Raw genomic sequence first — 20,554 nt, 5'->3', positions numbered from 1 at the left:
AGGACCTAGTGTACCTCAGGTACCTCCACTTAAGATACGCAGTGCTCTGTGTTTCTTGGCGAACACCTGCCTCCCACATAGAGTACACAAGAGTGGACAGCTAAACCACATCTCGAAGCCGACCTGGCCTGAACTGCTGCCGACCCAAGTCTCACAAAAGCTCGCCCAAATAGAATAGCGCCGCCCTCACTCGAGCCAATGTGGAGGAAAGGGAATTGCTCTGCTCAAAGGTAATGTGGCCCGCGGACTTGGCTGCGGATAACGACGTAATTGTTCAGCTGGGGGAGAAGCAGGAAACGCCTCTGACTGGACACTCGAGGCGGGCGGGGAGCCGTCTACAGCACGCCAGGGCAGCGCCCCCCTGTCGAGCCAGACCAGCGGGATTGGCTGATGGAGCTGTCCGCCAGGGATGGTCAGCTTGCTTGGGTGGCCTCCCGGAAGGGTTGCACTGGGAATGGAAGCAATAGCGGTTCCAGGGCAAGCGGGGGAGAGGCTCTGAACAGGCCAAGTTCCAGTTGGGTTGGTTCCATTCAGGTTTGGGCGAGCCGGTTTTCCAGCTTGGTGCTTGGAGAAACCTTTTTTTTTTTTTTTTTTTATGTTTCCTCCCCATGTCCAGCTGTGTGCAAGGTGTCAACGGTATCCGTCTGTATGCACCTCATCCTCATCCCAACTGCCAATCCCCATCCGACCAACTGGACGTCCACAGAACCAATGCTGATCTACACTCGCGGCATTCGGCCATCTCTTAGACGAGAGTAACAGCGTGCGACATCATCTCGTCAAGCGCTCTGCCGTGCCTCTGTACCGCGCCACACACGACTTGCTTCCGCTCTCCCAAACGTGGCCCGCCAGATATTGGCGCCAACAACGACGTGCATCTGCAACATGCTGCTACTGCAAGGCATCCTGTTATTATCCGCCCGGCGCATATCGTCTCATCCCAGGCTCTCGCCATCCGCTCAGTAAGCCAGCGCCGCTTACAGTTTGCATCGCCATTCAAGAGACGCGCACTCGCAGGCAGAGCAGAGGCAACCAAGCGTTGAGCAAGGCACCAGACGATCAAAACTCCGAAGCCTCTGTGCTTTCATGACACGCACATTCTAGTCAGCCACAAAATTCTGAGGCTGGCAGACTTCAGCTCTGAAATTTCAACCCACCGCGGCGACCCCTCCCGTGCCCCTCTCTCTGTCTCTCTCCCGACTGCGCTCTGTCTTTGCGCTTGCGGCCGGACGGGGCCGAGGTCCTGGCAGCCTTCATGACCCCAAAACCTGGATACGGTACCTTATCCTGGGCAACCCTGTCCAACGGGCGCAAACTGCCAACCCCTCCGCCGAATCACAGCAAGCCCAACTGCCAAATCCTTGCCGCGCATCCTTCTCTCGATCGGACCATCATAAACCGAAGACTGGCCGACGGCTGACGGGTCTCGACGGGTTGACTTCCAGTGGTGTGTTGGTGGTGCGCACCCGGAATTTGTTGTACTCGCTCTTCGTCACTGCTAATTTACAGTGTTGCGCCAATGTCTCTTGCTGATACAGAGCAGCCACAGGAACACCCGCAAGCTTTTCATCGTTACTCAGATCACCGATGGCCGCGCAATGTCGGGCAGGCTTGAGCACTTGCTACGCCTCGAGATTTGACATGACAACGCAGCTAGGTCAACAAAGTGGCGCATGCTCACTCACCGTCGACCAACCAGGCCAATTTCAGCAACCCCAAACTGCATCTGGCAAAAGCGGTCGTTGCTGTCGTCGAACGTTATCAAAGCAACCTTTAGACTGAGACATCCATCGCTGCCGTCTTGGCAGGGCCCAGCCACCAACGCCTCCGAGCCCGTCGCAATTGCCGCCCGATCGCAGCAAGACAATGCCAGCGCCGGTTGATTGATTTCCCGATTTCACCGACTCGAACAGTCTTGGATCTGGGTGGTTTTCCTTGTTGATGAAACAATCCGCCACTTTAGCCTCCCTCGGAATGTCTTGGTCCACAACCATTAAAGGTATGTATGTCACCAGCCACTAGTCAGTTTACATCCTCCGCAATATCATATTGAATCTGAAGGGGCGTTGGGGGAGTTTCGCATGCAATCATTTTCATCTTAACCTTCTCCCCTCACGAATCGACTGCGATCCCTTCGATTGGTGTAACCCTACAATAAGTAGAGGGCAAAGCCGTCACGTCTCCCTCGCTTCGTCTGTCTTTCCAAGGGGCATACCTTAGGCTAAGCCTCAACGTGTCACACTCAAGCATCAGCAATACCACTATGATATGCCGCATAATCTGAAAGGATATGGCGCAAGATCTCAAGATAGTAGGGTCGCAAGCCAATAGTCAGAGTCTTGCTAGAGTCCGGGGGAGTGACAATTATGCTGTTAGACTCCTATCAGAATTAAAGACTAGGCTAACAAGCATCGCTAATGTTCCCTGTCGTCCTTAGCGTTGTCGTCCTCGTTGCCGCTTTGGTCGTCATCCTTGTTGGTATGATTCTCAAACTTGTTGATGCGCCCTGTCTTGCTCATTGATAAGGCACGACAATCAATCTGGAATCACAAGACACCTCCTACGATCTGCTCTTATCACATGAAACAAGTTAACAATCCTCCATACTCGCATCACGTAGGGACGCGGAATGTCTTTATTCTAAGCTCTCTCGCATACCAACATGTCTATATGGTCATCTGCATATACGTCGACGTGATCACCAGGAGTTGCGTGACCACCAAAATCCCAGTTATCTTTCGCTCCATACCAAAACTCTCCAAATTCCCTGGTAGTCATATATATAAAGTACCAGGCACTCATGGCGTTCTTACCTTCAACCATAACATCACAACCTTTTGCGATTTCGAGATTGAAACCGTTTCCGTGAAAGGTCCCCCTTGTAGGCGTCCTAGGCTTCAACTTTGCACCGTATTGGATCAGATAAAGATGGACCTGGCAATCTTCATCCGAAATCGCCCTGTCGAGGAGTTTGAGAAAAGCCCCCCGAGGATCCGGCTCGGCCATCATGGTACCAATCTGGTCTTTTTCTGGGTCAAAAGCCCAGGGTCCGTCGTACTCGAACGCGATAGACGCCATCACTGTATACGAGTACTTCATATATATATCAAGATAAGAGAGAGGATTATAAGCATATGGATGAAGATTCTTCGTATCCGGAAGCTGCATGCAAATGAGATCTTGCCGCGGAAATAGACCAAAGGTTATGTCTTCCTGGCCATGTCGTATGTGAGCAACAGCGCGGCTTTTCCCCCAAGGAAGGTCTTTGTAACGTCTTGCGATTTGCTTGGTGACCACCATTCTCGACTCCTTGCAGGCTGTCCACATGCCAAAGTCGTAGAAGTATACCGAAGGATTATCTTCCTTCCAGAGTAGTTTCGACTTCTGTGTAAAGGAGGGGAATGTCGTGAAGCGCTTGCCCGTTTTGACGTCTCGTTGGACTGAAAAGAAATGAGCTCCTGGATGGTCGGGGCCCGTAGGCCGAACTGCCAACTCCCAGATGCATAGTCTGAGCTCAGCTGGCAGCTTCGAGAAAGAGTGAAAATTTTGGTCATGGTGTGGTGTGATAGTGATAGGGGAGGTGAAATGTGAGAAAGCCTTTGGAGTGCTTTCATTTATACTTGACTTCAACTTAAGACCTTCATGGCAACTTTGAAAATTTGTCGAACCGCTTCGTCTCCCACCTTGTGGACCTTGAGATGATTCTGACAGATATTGTTAGGCATTGACAGCTGAGCATTGGCTATAGCTCTACTTATATCGAAAACGAATACTTTGCCTGTAGGCTTGCTATCGTCCCCATCATCCCCATCGTCCTCGGTATCGTCCTTAGTATGATTTCATGTTCTTCTATTGTATAGAAAATGTAGCTACATTGACACGATACACCGAGAGGATCTGGTAGTTCATAGGAAATGTCCCTTAAGCTGTAGATAGACAAAGCTGATGTGTGACCGCAATAGCAGCAATCTGTTTGGGAGTACGTGCAAAACATACATTATGCACAGCCAGACATCATGGTCAAGAACCTGTGTAAGAGTGCTCTAGAATGTTTACGATAGGTAGTTGCATTGTGGGCATTTTGACGCTATCATACCAGAGAAAAGATGCCTTTGGGTTTCGGCTTAATTGAGATCATATACTACTCCCGCAAAGGTTGCGCGAGCTAAGGGGGGATTTGCGATCTTGCACCAGCAGCCCGCTTATCTTCCAGGACCATCCCGTTCCTGGGCCTCCCATATGAACTAGACCCTTTTTTTCCAAAAACCCAGGTCGTTAAAATCCTTAACCCGCCATTCCACCAGAAGATAAAGCCAACCATCATGAGCGTTTCAGAAGAGAAAAGAGAAGTGAATGGAGAGACAGTGCTCTCGGCCGATGACCCCTTACAGAGTCGTCGGAGATGAGCCAGCATACCAGAAGAAAGAATGTCAGATACAGGAGCGAATCTCCGATATCCTCCACACTCGCATTCTCACTCCCAGCCCACCGCTTACAACCTAGAAGTTACCCGAGGCCGTGGTCTCGGAGTCGGCCGCGACGCTGACATCCTTGACAGTCACCGACGACCCGCTCTCGCTCGTGACCTTGACGTCCACAGTCTCGGTGCCGAAGCCGCTCGAGTTCTCAAAGAAGTTGTACTGCTGGCGCGTGGTCGCCTGCCAGGTGCTGCCACCGTCGGTGCTGACCTCGAGCTTGGCGACGGGCTCGTTGTGGTTGAGGACCTGCATGGAGAACCAGTGCGACGAGGTGCCCGACTTGTTGTGCAGCTTGATGGCGGACGTGATGCCGCACTCGACGAACTCGTACGACGTCGCGATCTTGCCGGCCGAGATGTCGCCGATCTTGGCGAAGGCGTCCTGGAACAGGTCGAGCTGGCCCGCAGAGCACTCGGGGCACTGGTCGACGATCATGGCGGTGATGACGCCGTTCTGGCCCGTCACCTTGACGCAGGCGCCGCACTTGGCGGCGGAGTCCCAGGCCGAGCCGGAGAAGGCGGTGCCGTAGAGGCCAGAGGGGATGGTGTAAGTGGAGAAGGAGCACATGCCGCCGGAGGTGTTGCCGCCGTAGAAGGTCGACTCGCCGGAGGTGGACTCGGCGCTGATGGGGGTCGTGGAGGCGACGGGGGTGCTCGCGGCGGCAGTAGAGGAGCTTGCGGCCGCCTCGACCGGGGCCTGGGAGGCTTCGGGGGTTGTGGCGGGTGCGGACGACTCGGCGGGGGTCTCGACGGGGGACGGCAGGACGACGGGAGTTGCTTGGATGGGGGCGCTCGTTCCCGTCTGGGTGTAAGTGATGATCTTGGTGCTACGGCTGCGGGCCGAACAGGGCTTGACGGGCTTGGCGAGGGCCATGTTGGCGGCCGAGGCGGCCAGGAGAAGAACTTGATACTTCATTGTGTCGAAGTTTGGACTTGAAGAAGAAGGACGGATGTTACGGCGAGTTCCTGATCGAGGAGGAACTACTGATAAAGATCCAGGTGAACCGTTGCAAAAGGGCAATGAGAGAACAGCAGTTGGTAGTGAAGGAGTGGCAAGCCGCGAAAGGGGCAGTGACAAGTTCCAGACCAGAGACCAGCGTGGATGAAGAAAGAGGTTCAAAAGGGTTCGCACAAACGGTTTAACAGGACCAACACCTCCTTTCCCGGCAGCAGGAGGAGAGCAGCGGGAGATCTCTATTTTATTAACATTGCAAGCCCATCTGCTGCAGCCTGATCGAAGGAGCAGGGCAACGCTGCGGCGCCACTTACAAAGCAGCTGCGCGAGTTATTTTCCCTTCCCCCCATGCGCCGCCATCACGCATACACGCCTCATCCTCGTCTTCCCATCGGACCAGCAGGACGCAAACACGCTGCCAAACAGACTAGAGGACCGCAAATTTCTGCCCTCTGCGGGTGTCTCTCCCCGGCGCCGTGGTGCCGTTTCCAGGCATGCCTGCTGGCTCGTGGCGAGAGCGTGGCTCCATCGTCATCTAAATTGGACGGGGGTGTGAAACGGGTCTACGGCGGGGAGGATTGACATTGGCTCACCAAACAAACGTCGACAAGAGGGAAACATTAAAACCAAGGTCCAGAAAAACAATATCGGGCGCCCACAGGATTGCCTCCGATGACAGCTCGAATACCCATTGGGAGGAGGGGAGAAAGACAGGAGGGGTGGTGGTGACACCGACCTAGGGCTGAAGCCGCCCGCGCTGCGACATCCCGTCTCTGACTGCTTAACATCATGCACAGCGCGTACCATATCCCGACGTCGATATAGGCCTCCTTCCTCTACCCCAAACAGCCGGATCGGCCCCCCATTTGCTTCTTTCTTTCTGCATATTGACAATAATCCGATGAACCTATTAGGGGGGGCGCTCGTGCCACCTTTTGGGGGCAGCAGGCGGGAGCGGGAAAGGACTGCGGGAGAAACGTAAACGTTTCCATTACTTATTTACACTCATCACAGAAAGTTTCGCCGGTTCGTCCAATCACTCTGGCCTTGCAGCAGCTCATTTTCCGCCTGTCGCGCGCGTACGGATACACGCAACAGCGTCTACCCCTGGCCTGAGAGATGAAGTCCGACTGAGTTGTCCGACTCGGCCGCAGGCAAATAATCACCGCAAGCCAGTGTGCAATTAAATGAGGAAAAAAAAAGAGTTCATCAAATGCGCTCCGGTGGATGAAGGGCAGATGAGATGAGGAACTTCTGCTCCTCTTCCTCCTCCTGCCGTGCCGCACATCCTGCCTGCGAAAGCCTCTCACATTCGCCAATAGGCACCGCGCATGCCAACAGCAGAAGGATGGAACGGGTTCGAGAACATCCAGGGGTCGGGGCCAGGTGCATCGTGAATCCCTGGCGCGAGTCCCCCAGCTCCACCCTTGATATCCACTCCGTGCCCCACCCGCGCCGACTGGCCCGACCTTGCCGGACGTTCTAGGCCCCTTGTGGTGGGCAGAATAACTTGAGAAGGTTCGAAGAGTCGTCGAGGGAGAAGACGACGCTGACAAGACCGTAGACGGCAGGACAACGGGTCGCCGTCCTCGGCGCGAGCGGCGCAGGGAGCGCCGGTGACATGAGCCGACACGCCTCCTTTCGACGTCACTATAAGTCACGTTACACGCTTCTCCACGAATTGCGCCTCCTTGCTCAAGGTGAAACCGTGGGTAAGACAGCTTTGGGCGGGTATCTCGCCGTAAGTGGCATTGTGAGCTCCAAAATATCTATCTATCTGAGTGCATGGTATTTCCGTCAAGCTGGAAAGGAGAAAGAAAGAGCGAGAGTCCTCTGCGTTTTTGGGTGTGTTTGTGTGTGACGATCAACAAAAGCTGTGTCTCTGCGACCCCTCTTCGCTCAGCAGTATCTACTGAAAAAGTATACCCTGATGCAACCCTACGCCATCAATAGGCCAGAGTCCAGAACAATAACAGCCAAATCGCGTAGTGTGAAAGATGCCCACATTTGATGACGACACGTGCATGGCATATATCCACCTCCAAGCAAGAGCCGAAACACCCCTCATTTGGTATGTCACATCGGGGAATATCCCATCTCAAGCGGCACCGCACGAAAGAGAGGAGTTGGGTAGGAGATATAGAGAGGGGGGAAAAGAGGAGACCGACCACATTGTTCGCTGCGTACAATACCAAAAGGAATGTCTTCCAAAGGATGGACTGGGTTAAAGAGGGGGCCCTATGCTAACCGAAACGCCGGAATGTGGACGAGAGACAATGGGAAACAAGTAGGCAACCCGAGGTATCAATAGCCAAAACTATCATGCTGGTGAACGGGACAGCGTCCAGGGTGATTGACGAACCAGGCCGAAATGCAAGACCGATGGAAACGGCACAAGCACTCCAACCGCGCCATAGGGATACCAACCTCGAACTCTTCGAGGCAGATGGTGCATTCCGCAGAGTCTACGCAATCCTTCTCCGTAGCAACATATGGGAACATTCCCGTCCGGCGCGCGGCTAGAGGCGGCGGGGTACCGGATGGCGGTGTTTCGCCTGTTGGCGTGCCGCCGTATGTGCTGTGCGAGGTGATGCAAGTATTGATGTGCTTCTCACGTAAGTGTTCAAAATTCGACAAGGTGCGTGAGGGCAGCTCTCGGTGACAGACGGGGCACTCGTCCTCCTCGGCGATCTGCGGTGGCGGGGGCAAAGCGCGGTTCTGTGCGGCCGACGACGACGACGACGAGGGCCCGACATCCAGCATGGACCGGTAACGGGATGAGCCCGGATAGACCGCCGATGAGGAAGGGTAGTACGTGGGAGGTGTCCCGGCCATGATCCGGTTTTGAGTGGAGTGGTAATGTCCGCGAGAGCTTGAAGGCCCACCCGGACCGGAATGCTACGTCTGTCAGCTACTTAGTTGGCGTCAATGCTCTATGCTTTGCTTACCGTGATGCTCCTAGATCTTGCATAGGCGTCCTGGGAAGGGCTTGCCGTGAAGTAGCCCGAGAACCTGCTAGGCGGCGGTGCGTTGCTGGACATCGTGCTGATGCTGCTCTGCGACCTGTAATGAGATCCTCGAGGTGATAATTGCGAGGGCGAGTCAAGCGGTTGTGGAGGCGTGGTATTCGGGTCAGGGACGCATGGGTTGCATAGACGAACGCGCTCTCCGCCCCCTAGACTGCTGAAATCGGCATATCCTCCCTCACCACTGATGAGGGACGACGGGTATCTCTGAGCGGCCAGGCGTGGTTGACCTGGGGGCTGTACGATGTACTGGTAAGGGATGGTGATCCTGTGAGGCGAGCAAGAATTGCAAACAACTCTGCCACATTTCCTGAGCACTGTCAGAACATGAGTCGCGTTGACACATGCGCCAAGCAAACTTACCTGCAATGATGTTTCCTAACGAATATACTAAATTGCGTGTGGCAAATAGGACAGTAGGTTACTTCAGCGTCTGGCTGCCACCGTGGCAAGTTGATCTCCGGAGGGCCTCGTCGTTCCTCAGGCGATTGTTGGTTGCGTGGCACAGGCAAGGGAGCAAACGAGGAACTCGACCTCCTGGGCGGCGGAGGAGGCGCTTCTTGCGATCGGCGAGGTATCAAAGCTGGGCGAAGAGGTAGTTCTTGCGCTGATGCAGCTGCAGCTTGGGATGTGACCAGACTTGAAGTCCTCTGCGGCGGGACGAACTCTCCGGTGGGTTGAGTAGGCGTGGCTGTTGGTGGGAGAGGTTGAGAATGAACAGAGGATTCAGACAGCCGCGAGCTCAGTGGTGTAGGTGGTGCTGGCGCGGGTTCTTCGGGATCCTGAGACTCTTCAGATTCTTCGATCTCCTGTGCTGAAGTTGCCCGTGCTGCCTCTGCTGGCTCCGGCGTTTGCTCCGTATTGGTCTCCTCAGGCCCGGGCGCAAAGCTTGTTGGGTCCCGCTCAGGAGAACCTGCCGTCACGGTAGAGATCGCTACTCGTGGCTCCTGACTGGTGCTTGAAGAGCTTTCGGCTCTGTCGCTGATCGTCTGAAGCTGCCGTGACGGCCCCTCTCCTGCATTGCTATCTTCGTCTTCGTCTTCGTCCCCAGAGAGATGCCTCTCGACGACGTGAGTCGGGCAGTCGAAGAAGCGAGAGCACTCCATATCGTGAAATCGAGCAGTTCGCCAGCGACACTCTTCCCGTTCTAAAGAATTATCCGAAGCGTCACTCCCTATGTGGGAGCTGCCCGATATCGAGTCTCCATCTTCGCGCGAGCGGTGATCGTCAAGGTCAAGGGAAGCTGGAGCAGCTCCACCGTCTGGACTCGCCATCTTAGAATGTTTGCATCGTCTCCGGTAACGCTAAGTGTGTCTGCGTTGTCGATGGAATTCGGTACGCCGCGATGTCAAGCTTCAAAATTTTCTTCTCTTCTGCGCCAATCAGTCGATGTCGCGAGCGAGTCGTGGATTGAATCGGCAGTCAGGCTGTTGACGGTGATAAGTCAGCATGACGAAACAAGAGTCAATATCCGACATGGTGGGGTCCAACGTTACCTGGGCAGAGGCGTCCAGCGACAGCAGCGTGCATCTGAGCTGGTGCTCTGGTTGGCGATGAGGCGGGAAGTAATGCTGCAGGATATGCAAAGATCTTGGTGATGAAGCGAGGAATATTTGGAGGGGTTACGGCACACGAGCAACCAACCTGCCAATACCTTGCCGTGCCTTAGCACCTTGATTGAGCACATGCACCTGTCCAAGCCACTAGCGTGAGTCGGGGAACGACGTGCTTATCGCGGCCTGGACCCTCCGACTGGCGCCAATCGCGCGATTAGATGGAAAGTGTGGCGCCGATAGGTGCAAGGCCCCACTGCTCAGCGCTGGGATCCGCCACGGTGGCTGGGGACTCCCGACTTACCTAATTTCAGCTCGCCCCTTCTGGTATCTTCCCAACCTCGAAATGTCACTCTGTGATCCACCAAACGCGGCGCGAAAGATTAATCGCATAGCTTAAAGTCTTGTTCAAGAGGATTTGAGCGATTCAATGAGAGACTGCCCGAGTTTCGTATGTCTACGCTGCTACGTCCTGTGTACTCAAGTACTCTCATCGAACACGACAATAAGGTGGAGAGAACGACAACAGAGTACGATAGTAGAAGTAAAGATAGTAGAAGCGATAACGACGACAACAACGATGATAGTTGTGATAATGACAACGGCGGCAAGGTAGAGTATATAACTACAAGAAAAGTAGTCGCTCTACCACAGAAAAAATTGGCGATGTTTCAACTGATACCTTTCTTTTCAATGTGAACTATAGTTGATATTTGATTAACACACTATGCAGATGCAACTATGCATTTTGATATTCATCCCTGTCCCATGCTCGCTTGTAGTTCAATGATGAATCCATCCCATTTCCGTATCCATATCCATATCCGTTTCCATGCTTCATCATAAACTTATGCGCTTCAGTTAGTATTGGTATCTCTCTTCGCAATAAAATTCGCCCATTCACAACGGCAACCCCCAGTGCCGCCATCAAATCCTCCAAATGATGTGTCATCGTTCTTACGTGGGTTCACTCTGGTGCCTCCGAAGCTCAGGTCGTTGGGAAGCAACTTTGGCTCGCTGGTATCGATGCCTTGCCTGTCGTTGACCGGCCAGTGCCAGACAAACTTCTCGCCCGACTGGCCGCCGTGGGTGTCCGTCTTGATGGTGACGGGGTAAGGCATTGTGCCAGGCTGCTGCGAGCTGGCCCCGTTTCGGGTACCAAGAAGCTGGGTGTTGTTGTCCGATCGTGTCCAGATCTGCACGAGGAAACGCGTCTGCGACCACGTCACGAGAAACTTGGCTTCGCTTCTGCGAGAGCCGCCGTTCTCGTCAAGTGGCACGTCTGTCTCGTCACTACCGTTCAGGGTTGTTACGGACTTGAGATAGATGGTGCGCTTGAAGTAGGTGTAAAAGCCGTAGTGTTCTGTCGGCAAGCCGCGGTCATAGAGACGAACAGGCTGTTGTACAGCGTTAGGGAAGAGCTGCGCGGGAGCTCCGGTGCCGTCAGCCTCCAGGTCGGGGGCAGGAAGGTTAACCGAGATATCGCCGGACGAGTCCTGGCGCTTGTCCATGGCGTTGGGCCCCACGGTTTCATTTGCAGACTTGAGGATGCTGAGGAAGAAGGGAGTCGGTTCGCCACCCTTTTCGCTCGAGACAATACCATCAGTTGTGTTGCCGAGAAAGTACATCTCCTGGAAAGTCGGAGCCTTGGGGCTGGGCTTGAAAGCCGGGTTTTGTCGGCGGATGAAAGCGCCAGCTCTGGCGATCAGGCTGCCTCGCTTCTCGTTGCGTTTCGTAGTCTTTGATCCTGGGACGGGTATCTCTCCATTGGGAACGTTCCACAGATTCCGGGTGCTGTTATCCCACTGGATCTGCATGACGAACGTCGGCTGATTGGGGCGGAAAGGTGCTACAGACTCTTGTTCCTCCTTCGGTAGCGCGCAGCTCCATACTGTAGACGGGCTGCTGCATCCAGTAACGGCGGCGGTATTGTCAGGGCCAACCACGGAGAGAACTCCAGTCGGCATAGGAGGAAAGTCGGTGAGATTGACAAAGATGCTGTCAACTTGGGGAGGGCTTCCTCCTCGCGGAATCAGCGTCGCGCAGAGGATGATGATCAGGATGATTGCGAAAATTGCAGCGCACACACCCAGCCATACTCGTCTCCTCTTGCGGCCCTCTCGGCCACTGCGGCCGTAGCATCCACCGGCGGGGACGCACCCGCGACCCTTCCAGGCGCCACCAGCTTTGCGAGCTACCACCTCTTCCTTCTCATGGCGGCGGCGCTGTCTCTCTACGCGGTGAGCATGTCCGGAGGCTGGGAGAAAGTGCTCTTGTGGTACATAAGTGCCCGCAACCCGGTCGGGTAGACGATTCTGTCCACCAGAATCGGCACGCGCTGGCGTGAGAGGAATGTCGGTCAGGTTGATGCCTCCTTGAGAACTCATGGTTCCGTTGATGGCGGGGGAGATGGGGCCTGGTGAGGGTGGGTAGAGTGCTTGAAGGGGATGGCCAGCAGGAAAGACGGCTCTATATCTGACGGCTTTCTGCTGTTCAGGCGGCGAGTATGGGGGAGGCAGCTCTGAAGGCGCTGGGCTGGGTTGGGCAATGGCCACTTTTTCCGATTGGAACTCAGGTCTCGGGGTGATTGAACGAGAAGACGATGCCGGCGACGGTTCGCGACGGTCCATGAGCGGCGATGGTGTTCTCCTGGGGGTAGGAACTCTGACGATTGGCGCCTGAATATTCCTTGGCGACGGCTTCGGCGATGCAGGCAAGCCAGGTCTTTGGGCAGTAACTTGCTGAATCTCGACTGTCTTGACGATGGAGGTAGGCTCTATTGATGTAGGTTTGGGTGCCGCAACCTCTGGCACCTTTTCACTCCACCAGTCGTCATGCTGTGTTTGCTTGACTGGCTGTGATTCACTCTTGAATGTAGCGATGGGGCTCTTCCTGTCCATGAATGGGGTCGTAACATGATCCCACCAACCACGAGTCTGGGTTTCAGCGCTTCCGGGACTCTTTGAGACCTCCTTGGCCTTGACCGACTTCCGGCGATTGGCGGCCACGCCGTCTTCCTCGAACAACGTGCAGGGGCTTCCGCCGTCTTCGTCGTCATCCTCATTGTCTTTGAGAACAACACTGACCACCCTTTCTTGCTGCCTATAAGTTGAGGGCACGGACGGCACTGGAGGCGCGTCATGAGGAATCCCGACGCCCAAGCCAGCCGCTTGCGAGTAGAGGCTAGAAGTCGCTCGCGGCGCTCTGAACGACACAGTCGAATCTGGTGTGTCGGGACTCCAAACGGATCTTTGCTGTGAAGGAGTCAAGGGAGTGACAGTGTTTGGGCTAGTTGTAGGTTGTCTTTCATACTTGGGCGGAAAGTCTTGGGGTGCCGTCTCGAGAATAGCTGTTTGTGGGATTTCCGTGCCTTCGGGAAGTTTGATTCCGATCATGATTGGGCGGTCATTTGGTGAGAGGTCTTGTTGCTGACCAGGGCTGCGAGAAGCGCTCTGCGGTGACTTGGTGCTTGAGGATGGCGAGCTGGTATCCCACGGTTTCTTCTTCAACCAGTTCCAGTTTCCGACTGATGCCGAGTTGGGCTCTCCTTCGAGAGCCCTCAGCGCCGCTGCATCGACAAATTTGGGGTGTCGCATCTGGGGACTGCCGTTCTGAGCAGCTTGTTGCTGTCGCAGCGCTGTCATATCGGTCACCAGCTTGATCCCGGCCTTCGCATTCTGGGCCTTCTGCCTGTGCCGGGATTTGAGCCGCCGCAGCTTTTGCACAGACTGCCTGGGCTGCGAGTATCTTGCAGAATGCGCTTTGCTTGGTCGGAGTGGGCTGGGGGCTGCCGACTTGTTCGCAATGAGGTCTTCTTCATCGTCCATGATCGGCGTGACAATATCGTCATCTTCCCAGTCTTCCCACTCGTCTCTCTCAGCCTCGGTTCGTCCGTTTGGTTGCCGTTGGGGCGCGGGGCGGGCTTGTGAAGCCATATTGGTGCTGTTCATGTGTAGGTGTGGGGTGTCGGGACGTCAAAGTGATGCCGTTTCAATTTCGAGTCCAGACAATTTTTTAATTCGGAAGAGAGAGACCAAAAAACCGAGCCGTTAAGAAATAGATAGAAGATATGCTCGTGAAGGCATGTGCAAAATTCTTTGTCTTCGAAGCCAGTCGAGTCGTGACAAGGCGATGGTTGCAGTGGTCAAAGAGGGTGATTGGAGATGGAAAGAAAAAGTGGAAAGAGGGAAAGAACAGTGTGCCTGGAAGGAGTGCTGAAACGATCGACAAAGGATGGTTCAATGGAATACTCGATTATGAGTCGTGAATAGACGCAGCAGAGACCAGAAGAGAGTGACAAAAGGAAACCAGTTACCACCCACCAGAGCTGTTCTACCACCTTTGAAAATGCGAAACAAGCAGGAGGGAGCATATTTGCGCGGCAGGAGTGATTAGCTTCATTATATGACTGGGGAGATTGACCACAAGGCGGGCATTGTGTGTTCATGGGTCATGGCTGGGCTTCACGATGTTTGGCTGGATGCTGCAGTCGCAGTATGAGGTAGGCGCCCAGTTGGCCATCGCGATAAAATGATTGGCTCTGGTGCCGCTGACCAGCTCTCGGGCCTGCACAAGCGACCGCGCTGCTGGCCAGTCAATTGGCCGCGGTTAGTGGCCGTCTGCATGGCTCTGCGGCATGCAACGCTCGACTGAGCTTGCCAGCAACTCGTCTCGCGTGGTCAAATCATTGCCTGGAGGAGGCAAGTTGGGCGATATTGCGTTGCCAAAAATTGAACTGAAGTTGTTTATTGGGAAGGCGCGATGAATCAAATGGCTCGTGCACGGTTGCCGGGAACGTTCGATTGAACTGGGCCTGTTGGAGTTGCAGCTGACATAACCTTCCACTTAGGTTCTTACCTAATGCAACCGCTGCATGCCTACGGCGGACGGAATCCCCCCTTCTCCTGAGGTGGTGTTCCTACCGGCGCAGTGGGGGCCGAGACAGGTCTCGAGAACACTCGGGAGGCTGCCGCTCTCCCGGCCGAGTTGTGCCTCCCTTAGCCCCTTGCCTACATATTTCTTTGCCTCTAGATCTGCAGGTCAAGCTGACAGTCGGATTTCGGAAGCCAACAAAGGCCATCTTCGCATCGTCGGCAGTCTCACAACGGATTTCCGAAGCGGACACAACGTCTTTCCGTTGGGCGGGAGGAATGGCGTACGCGGCGAACGAACCTAACCTCATACAGTGTCTGAGGAAGACACAGGTCTCTAAGGAACATGTCGCAGCTCATGAGCAAGGGGTCTAGCTCGTTGTTGACTTGTCAACTCCTCGACGCACGTCAGTTCTCCTGCCAAGTATTCAGATGGCGTGGGGGCAATTGAGTCGCAACAGGATGCAAATTGACAGCGCTTCCGTACGAGGCATCGGCATCACAAGTGCTCGAGTCCGCGACTCTCCAGTACCACGTCTAGCCGGCTGGAGCTTCTTCGGACGGCACGTACGTGACAGAGCCACAGACTCGCCGTCCCCCATCTCATTCTGTGGACAGACACCTGCGTCTACGTGCCAACCGAATGCGTCGTTAATTCCCGCGGCCTTGGGACCTGTCTTGGCTGGTGATGGTGAGGGAGGACCCGACATGTCCGGTCTCAGGTGCTGGGCAGGCGGACAGCAGCATAAGTGGCTGTGCACAAGGTGCCTCGCAACGGGTTCGACGGATAAATTGGCAAAAGTTGCCGTCTACGAGGCAACACAGAGAAAACAGCACTGGAGCGTTTGAGATTGCTCAAATGTCTTTGTTCTCAACAATGCCATGGAAGGCCGGTCGAAGGGTGTTTTGTTGTCGGGACGTGTTCTCGGCGTCGCCGTCTTTTACAGTCAGCGGAATTCAATTTGAACAAGGTGACAATAGGCTGTTGGTTTAAGCATTGGCCCGGAACACTCGAATTGTCCCGACGCCCTCGACCTCGCAGTTTGCGAGACCGGGAGGGCCAGGTCTGAACTTTGATGGTGTCACCGGAACAGCGTTGTTAATTTAAAATGCGGCCCAGACTTGAGGGATGGCAGGGCGAGAGGAGGGGTTGGCTCCGCTTCGATCTAGAATGCAATCTCTACCGGGAGGATCAAACACGTCAAGAACTACTTTGTTTGGAGGTGCAATGGCGCAACACTGTCGAGTCGTTCGTCTTTTGGCCTCGCTGTCGCCTTCCAAGCACATCGCGAGGCCGCGCCCGACACGAGACAAAACGGCCGATGGCCGTATCCTCTTCCGTGTCTTACGCATGTGCTGACTACAACCTCACATAGGCGTCGTGATGGCTGCGCGATTCTTGCCATGCAGGGCGCTAACGACGAGTGGCAGCCCAGTGGCATTTCACGACCACTAGCATCTCAGCTCAGCGCATGCGAGATCTCTCGGCGCTCCAATAGTGATCCTTCAATTGAGTCGAATTGCTGAGGTGCAGGGCCAGTCGTTCGTGTCTTGACTTGCAAGTTGCTGTCTGTATTACTTCTCCGACCTCCTTACCTCAGCCAGTCCAATTGCGCTATCAATCAAGTCATCCCTGGGTGTCAGTATCGTTCGGTTCGCAATCTCGTCTGGTCATTTCGCCCGTTTCCTCACCTCCCTTTTGCGGTCGATATTCGTAACATATCGCTCAGTCAATATGAATCCGATCTGCAAACATTGTTTTTTATAGATAAGGAGATACTAGGTGATGGCATAGCTCGCGGGACAATAATCAGATGACGGCAATCGCGCCCTGGCTTTCTACTTGTATGCTGGAAAGTCCGAATAAGGTGACAGAGAGTTTATTCTTCTCGAACGCGGCCACCCTCCAGGTACCTGAGACCCGTCCCTAATATCAAACTGGGCGTCGAAGCCATGTGTCATCTACTTACGTCTCCGTCTCGACTGTGACGACGCATGAGCGCCTGATGTAATGTCAGCGGTCCACCGCATCTTGGCGGCCAGGAGACCCTACCGTCCGAAAAAAGATTAGACGCAGCAGAACGGCTGGCACCACGAGAGAGAAAAAGGGAAAGAAAAAAAACCTTACCAAAGTGAGGTTGGGTCCAGGCACGCTCTGCACCTGAGAGACAGAGTCTAGAGAGAAGGGGGGTGGAAGGGCTCCCTTATTTTATTTGCCCGTTTGCCCATTCCTTTTGCAGATACGAGACTGGAAAACAAATAATCACACAAAAGGCGGGCGTTCTTCTTCCCTTCCTGGAGTCACAGGAGTCAGCGCTTTGCATGTGCAAAAGCCCCCGTGGTCCTTTTTTTTTTCGTCTGGCTGACTGCATCTGCATTTCTCTTCCTCTTCTCTCCTCTTTCCCGAGTTGGCACCTGTCCCTGTCCCCCCCGGTGTCAGTGACCTCACAGCTACTCCGTCCCCTCCACTCCACTGGAAACCCCCCCAGGTGCAAGTGCCAGTGGCAGCAGGAGGCCAGTTCGCTGCAGCCACCACCAGCACCGCGTTCTTCTCTGTCCCCAGTCGCCCGGATTCCATTGCCAGCAAAGAACCATACCCCCCCCAGCCTGGAGACGACTTTCCTCCACTCTCACCCTGCTCCTCCTCCCTAATAATTTTTTCCTTCTCCTGTTTGTTCCCCCGTCCCGTAATATCAACGCAGCCGACTGGACAGCGTCGTCGCCCAGAACCACCAGAACCACCGATACCACCATATCCCTCACGGCCTAGGCCTTGCTTTTACGTTTTGGTGTCTTCGCGCATAGCACCTTCCCGGCATCAGGACAGCAGTACAGCCTCACTCTCCCCCGCCAAAAGTTACTCTGCCGGCATCAGGCACACGCACCGCGCTACCACTGCAGGACGACACTCAGACTCACTCTCCCGTCCGTCCCTTGCCCACGAGGACCCCCTCCCCTTTTTCGGATACGGAGACCCCCTTAGGTCCCCTACCTACATTTAGCGAGTCTATCTCGTCCATCAATCCTTCATTGTGTGTTGTAACCAGACGGCTCGAGTGCCATCTGGTCACAACCCCCATCAATTCTTCAGTCTGGATCCCTCACAGCCCTTCGCCGCCTCTTCGTCCTTCAGCGATCGAAGGCCAACCCGCTCACATCACCGGCGGCGCTCTTCTGCCTCAAGCGGCCTTGCTGTCACCGTCGACGGGCCTGACCGTGGCTCTCCTCAATTCCTGGGGGTTCAAGGCCACGGACACGGCCAACCGCCTGCTCTCGCCCCGATCCCAGGTACGTCGCCTCGCCTCGCCTTGCTATGACATGCCCCCCGATCCTGTGTCCGCATCTGTATCTGTGTATGCACCTTGCTGTGTCTGCATCCTCGCCCACAAACCACACAATCCACATTCCAGCCCGTGGCACACCTCCATGCTTCCCATCTCTTTGTTTCCTGACCACCCCCGTCACCGACATGCCACCGACGCAAATACGGGTTGGACAGCCAAATGACAGGACCCGCTTGCTGACTTCTCGTGTTCTTTCAACGCTGCAGGCACCCCCAATACCGCAGGAATGTCCCTCTCCCGCAGCCCGTCTCCTATACCTGGAGGTGGTTGGGCCAGCCCTGGCTTGACCATTAACACCAGCGGCCGAACGACTCCAAGCAAAGGCTTCTCAGCTTCCAACGGCGCCTCGACACCCTGGGACACCGCCAAGATGAGGTCTCCAAGCGGCATGAACGGCTATCCCTCCTTTTCCACCCAGAACCAGGGCTTCTTCACACGACACATGCGCCGCATATCGAGCAGCCTGCCACGATTCAACAACCAGACCCCGTACGCCGAGAAGGAGAAGCTGGGCAGACCACAATGGGGCGCGCAAAAGGTTCCCTTGACGGGGAGGATACGGAGCGTCTTTGCGCGCATGGGGAGGAAGATGAAAGTGCGGCTGCTGCTCCTCTTCATCCTGCTGCTCTCAATCACCATTTTCTACACAACTCGTACGCCAGGTCAGAGCCCTTCTAAAATCATCTTCCCCCGTTGCTAACCTATAAACAGCCCTGGTCCACCATTGGCGAAGAAAGATGGGCGGCGGAGAGAAGTACGTCATTATCCTGGCTGCGAACATTGGTGGCGGAGTCATGGAGTGGAAGGGAGCCCGCGAATGGGCCATTGAACGAGACAGCGTGCGGAACAAGAAGAAATACGCATACCGATGGGGATACGATCTCGAGATTGTCGACATGAGCACCAAGAAGCGTTATGCTCACGAATGGCGCGAGAGCTGGGAGAAAGTCGACTTCGTTCGCCACGCTTTCCGCAAATACCCCAAGGCTGAGTGGTAGGTTTATCACGAAAATGACGTGAACACAAGCTGACAAGTCGTCACAGGGTTTGGTGGCTGGACTTGAACACATACGTTATGGAGCTTTCCTTACCCCTGCAGAACCACATTTTCAACGACATCAGCAAGCATGTCTACCGCGACATCAACGAGTACAACCCGCTGAACATCTCGCATCCCTTCACCGATCCGTACCTCGACGAAGAATCGCGAAGCCCTGTTGGCGACGGAAAGTCCGACTCTGTCAATCTGATTCTCTCCCAGGACTGCTCAGGCTTCAACCTCGGCTCCTTCTTCGTGAGACGGAGTGCCTGGGCTGATCGCATGCTGGACATTTGGTGGGACCCGGTCGCCTATGAGCAGAAGCACATGGAGTGGGAGCACAAGGAGCAAGATGCGTTGGAGCAGATGTACACAACTCAGCCCTGGATCCGCAAGCACACCGCGTTCCTCCCCCAGCGCATGATTAACAGCTTCCCGCCCGGCGCATGCTCCGAGAATGGCAACGACACCCGCATTCACTATGACCAGAAGGATCGCGACTTTGTCGTCAACATGGCGGGATGCGAATGGGGCCGCGACTGCTGGGGAGAGATGTACAACTACCGCGAGCTCAGCTATTACCTGAACCGCAATCCCTGGGAGCGCTTCAAGGAGGATCTCGTGGCCGTCATCTGGTACAAGCTCACTGGCCAGAAGGTCAAGCTTTGAGGTTCCTCACGAATTAAAAAGACGAGGTCCAGATGCGTCATTTCGCGTCCTTACCTGGACCACCTAATAGCGGCTGGTCGACCGTGTTTCTCTTCCGGCAAACTGCTTATCGATGGGGACACCCATCTTGTATACCACAGAATACGCATGCGAAGCCCGGCATCTCGGAGTCTCTGATGTGCAAACGTCGTGAGCAATGTGAACAACGAGACGGGGGCAGTACGATTGGCTATATGGACATTGCGGTATTTAAAAAGGAGGGAGTTGACGATGGCAGGAGTATCGGATACGATTTCTGATGGGATGTACAACACGGTCATCTGTTTTTTTATTATTCGACGATGGTGCACGTTGGTCGTTACACTACTAGATGTTGTACATCATGGCAGCGCAGAACGCGTGCATTGGCAGAGCAGAGCCTCTTTGGATTTTACTGGCATCAAGAGCTGACGCCGGCTCCTTGGCTTGTGGCACAGGTAGATTGCATTTTAGTGGCGTTCAAATCAGAACTGTTCAAGTGTTCAACCAAAGGAAGTTGAATGACGTGAAGCAGCTCCAGTATTCTGGAGTTTTGTCGCAGTGTCGTATATGAAGGTGAAACGGCGGAGGCTCTTCCTCCC

At 54.7% G+C, this 20,554-nt stretch overlaps 3 protein-coding genes across 3 annotated transcripts; 1 reads left to right on the top strand and 2 right to left on the bottom strand.

The window, feature by feature from the left end:
* Positions 1–4,474: 4,474 nt before the first annotated feature.
* COL26b_001112 (uncharacterized protein) lies at positions 4,475–5,351 on the bottom strand (the record flags this gene model as incomplete). The annotated part of the gene is given in 2 exon segments (XM_053174071.1): positions 4,475–4,491; positions 4,511–5,351. 2 exon segments carry the CDS (start codon positions 5,349–5,351, stop codon positions 4,475–4,477), a joined length of 858 nt encoding a protein of 285 aa, XP_053042188.1.
* Positions 5,352–10,868: 5,517 nt separating this feature from the next.
* On the bottom strand, positions 10,869–13,946 carry COL26b_001111 (uncharacterized protein; the record flags this gene model as incomplete). Its single annotated transcript, XM_053174070.1, has 1 exon — positions 10,869–13,946. The coding sequence occupies one exon, from the start codon at positions 13,944–13,946 to the stop codon at positions 10,869–10,871; it is 3,078 nt and encodes a 1,025-aa protein (XP_053042187.1).
* Positions 13,947–18,452: 4,506 nt separating this feature from the next.
* Positions 18,453–19,934, top strand: COL26b_001110 (uncharacterized protein; the record flags this gene model as incomplete). The annotated part of the gene is made up of 3 exons (XM_053174069.1): positions 18,453–18,879; positions 18,938–19,220; positions 19,271–19,934. The coding sequence occupies 3 exons, from the start codon at positions 18,453–18,455 to the stop codon at positions 19,932–19,934; spliced, it is 1,374 nt and encodes a 457-aa protein (XP_053042186.1).
* Between the last annotated feature and the right edge of the window lie 620 nt (positions 19,935–20,554).

This window comes from Colletotrichum chrysophilum (genome assembly GCF_026319265.1).
Source record: "Colletotrichum chrysophilum strain AFK26 chromosome Unknown scaffold_4, whole genome shotgun sequence".
NCBI lineage: Eukaryota > Fungi > Ascomycota > Sordariomycetes > Glomerellales > Glomerellaceae > Colletotrichum > Colletotrichum chrysophilum.
Note: the sequence above shows the minus strand (reverse complement) of the source record. Positions and strands in the feature narration are given on the sequence as shown.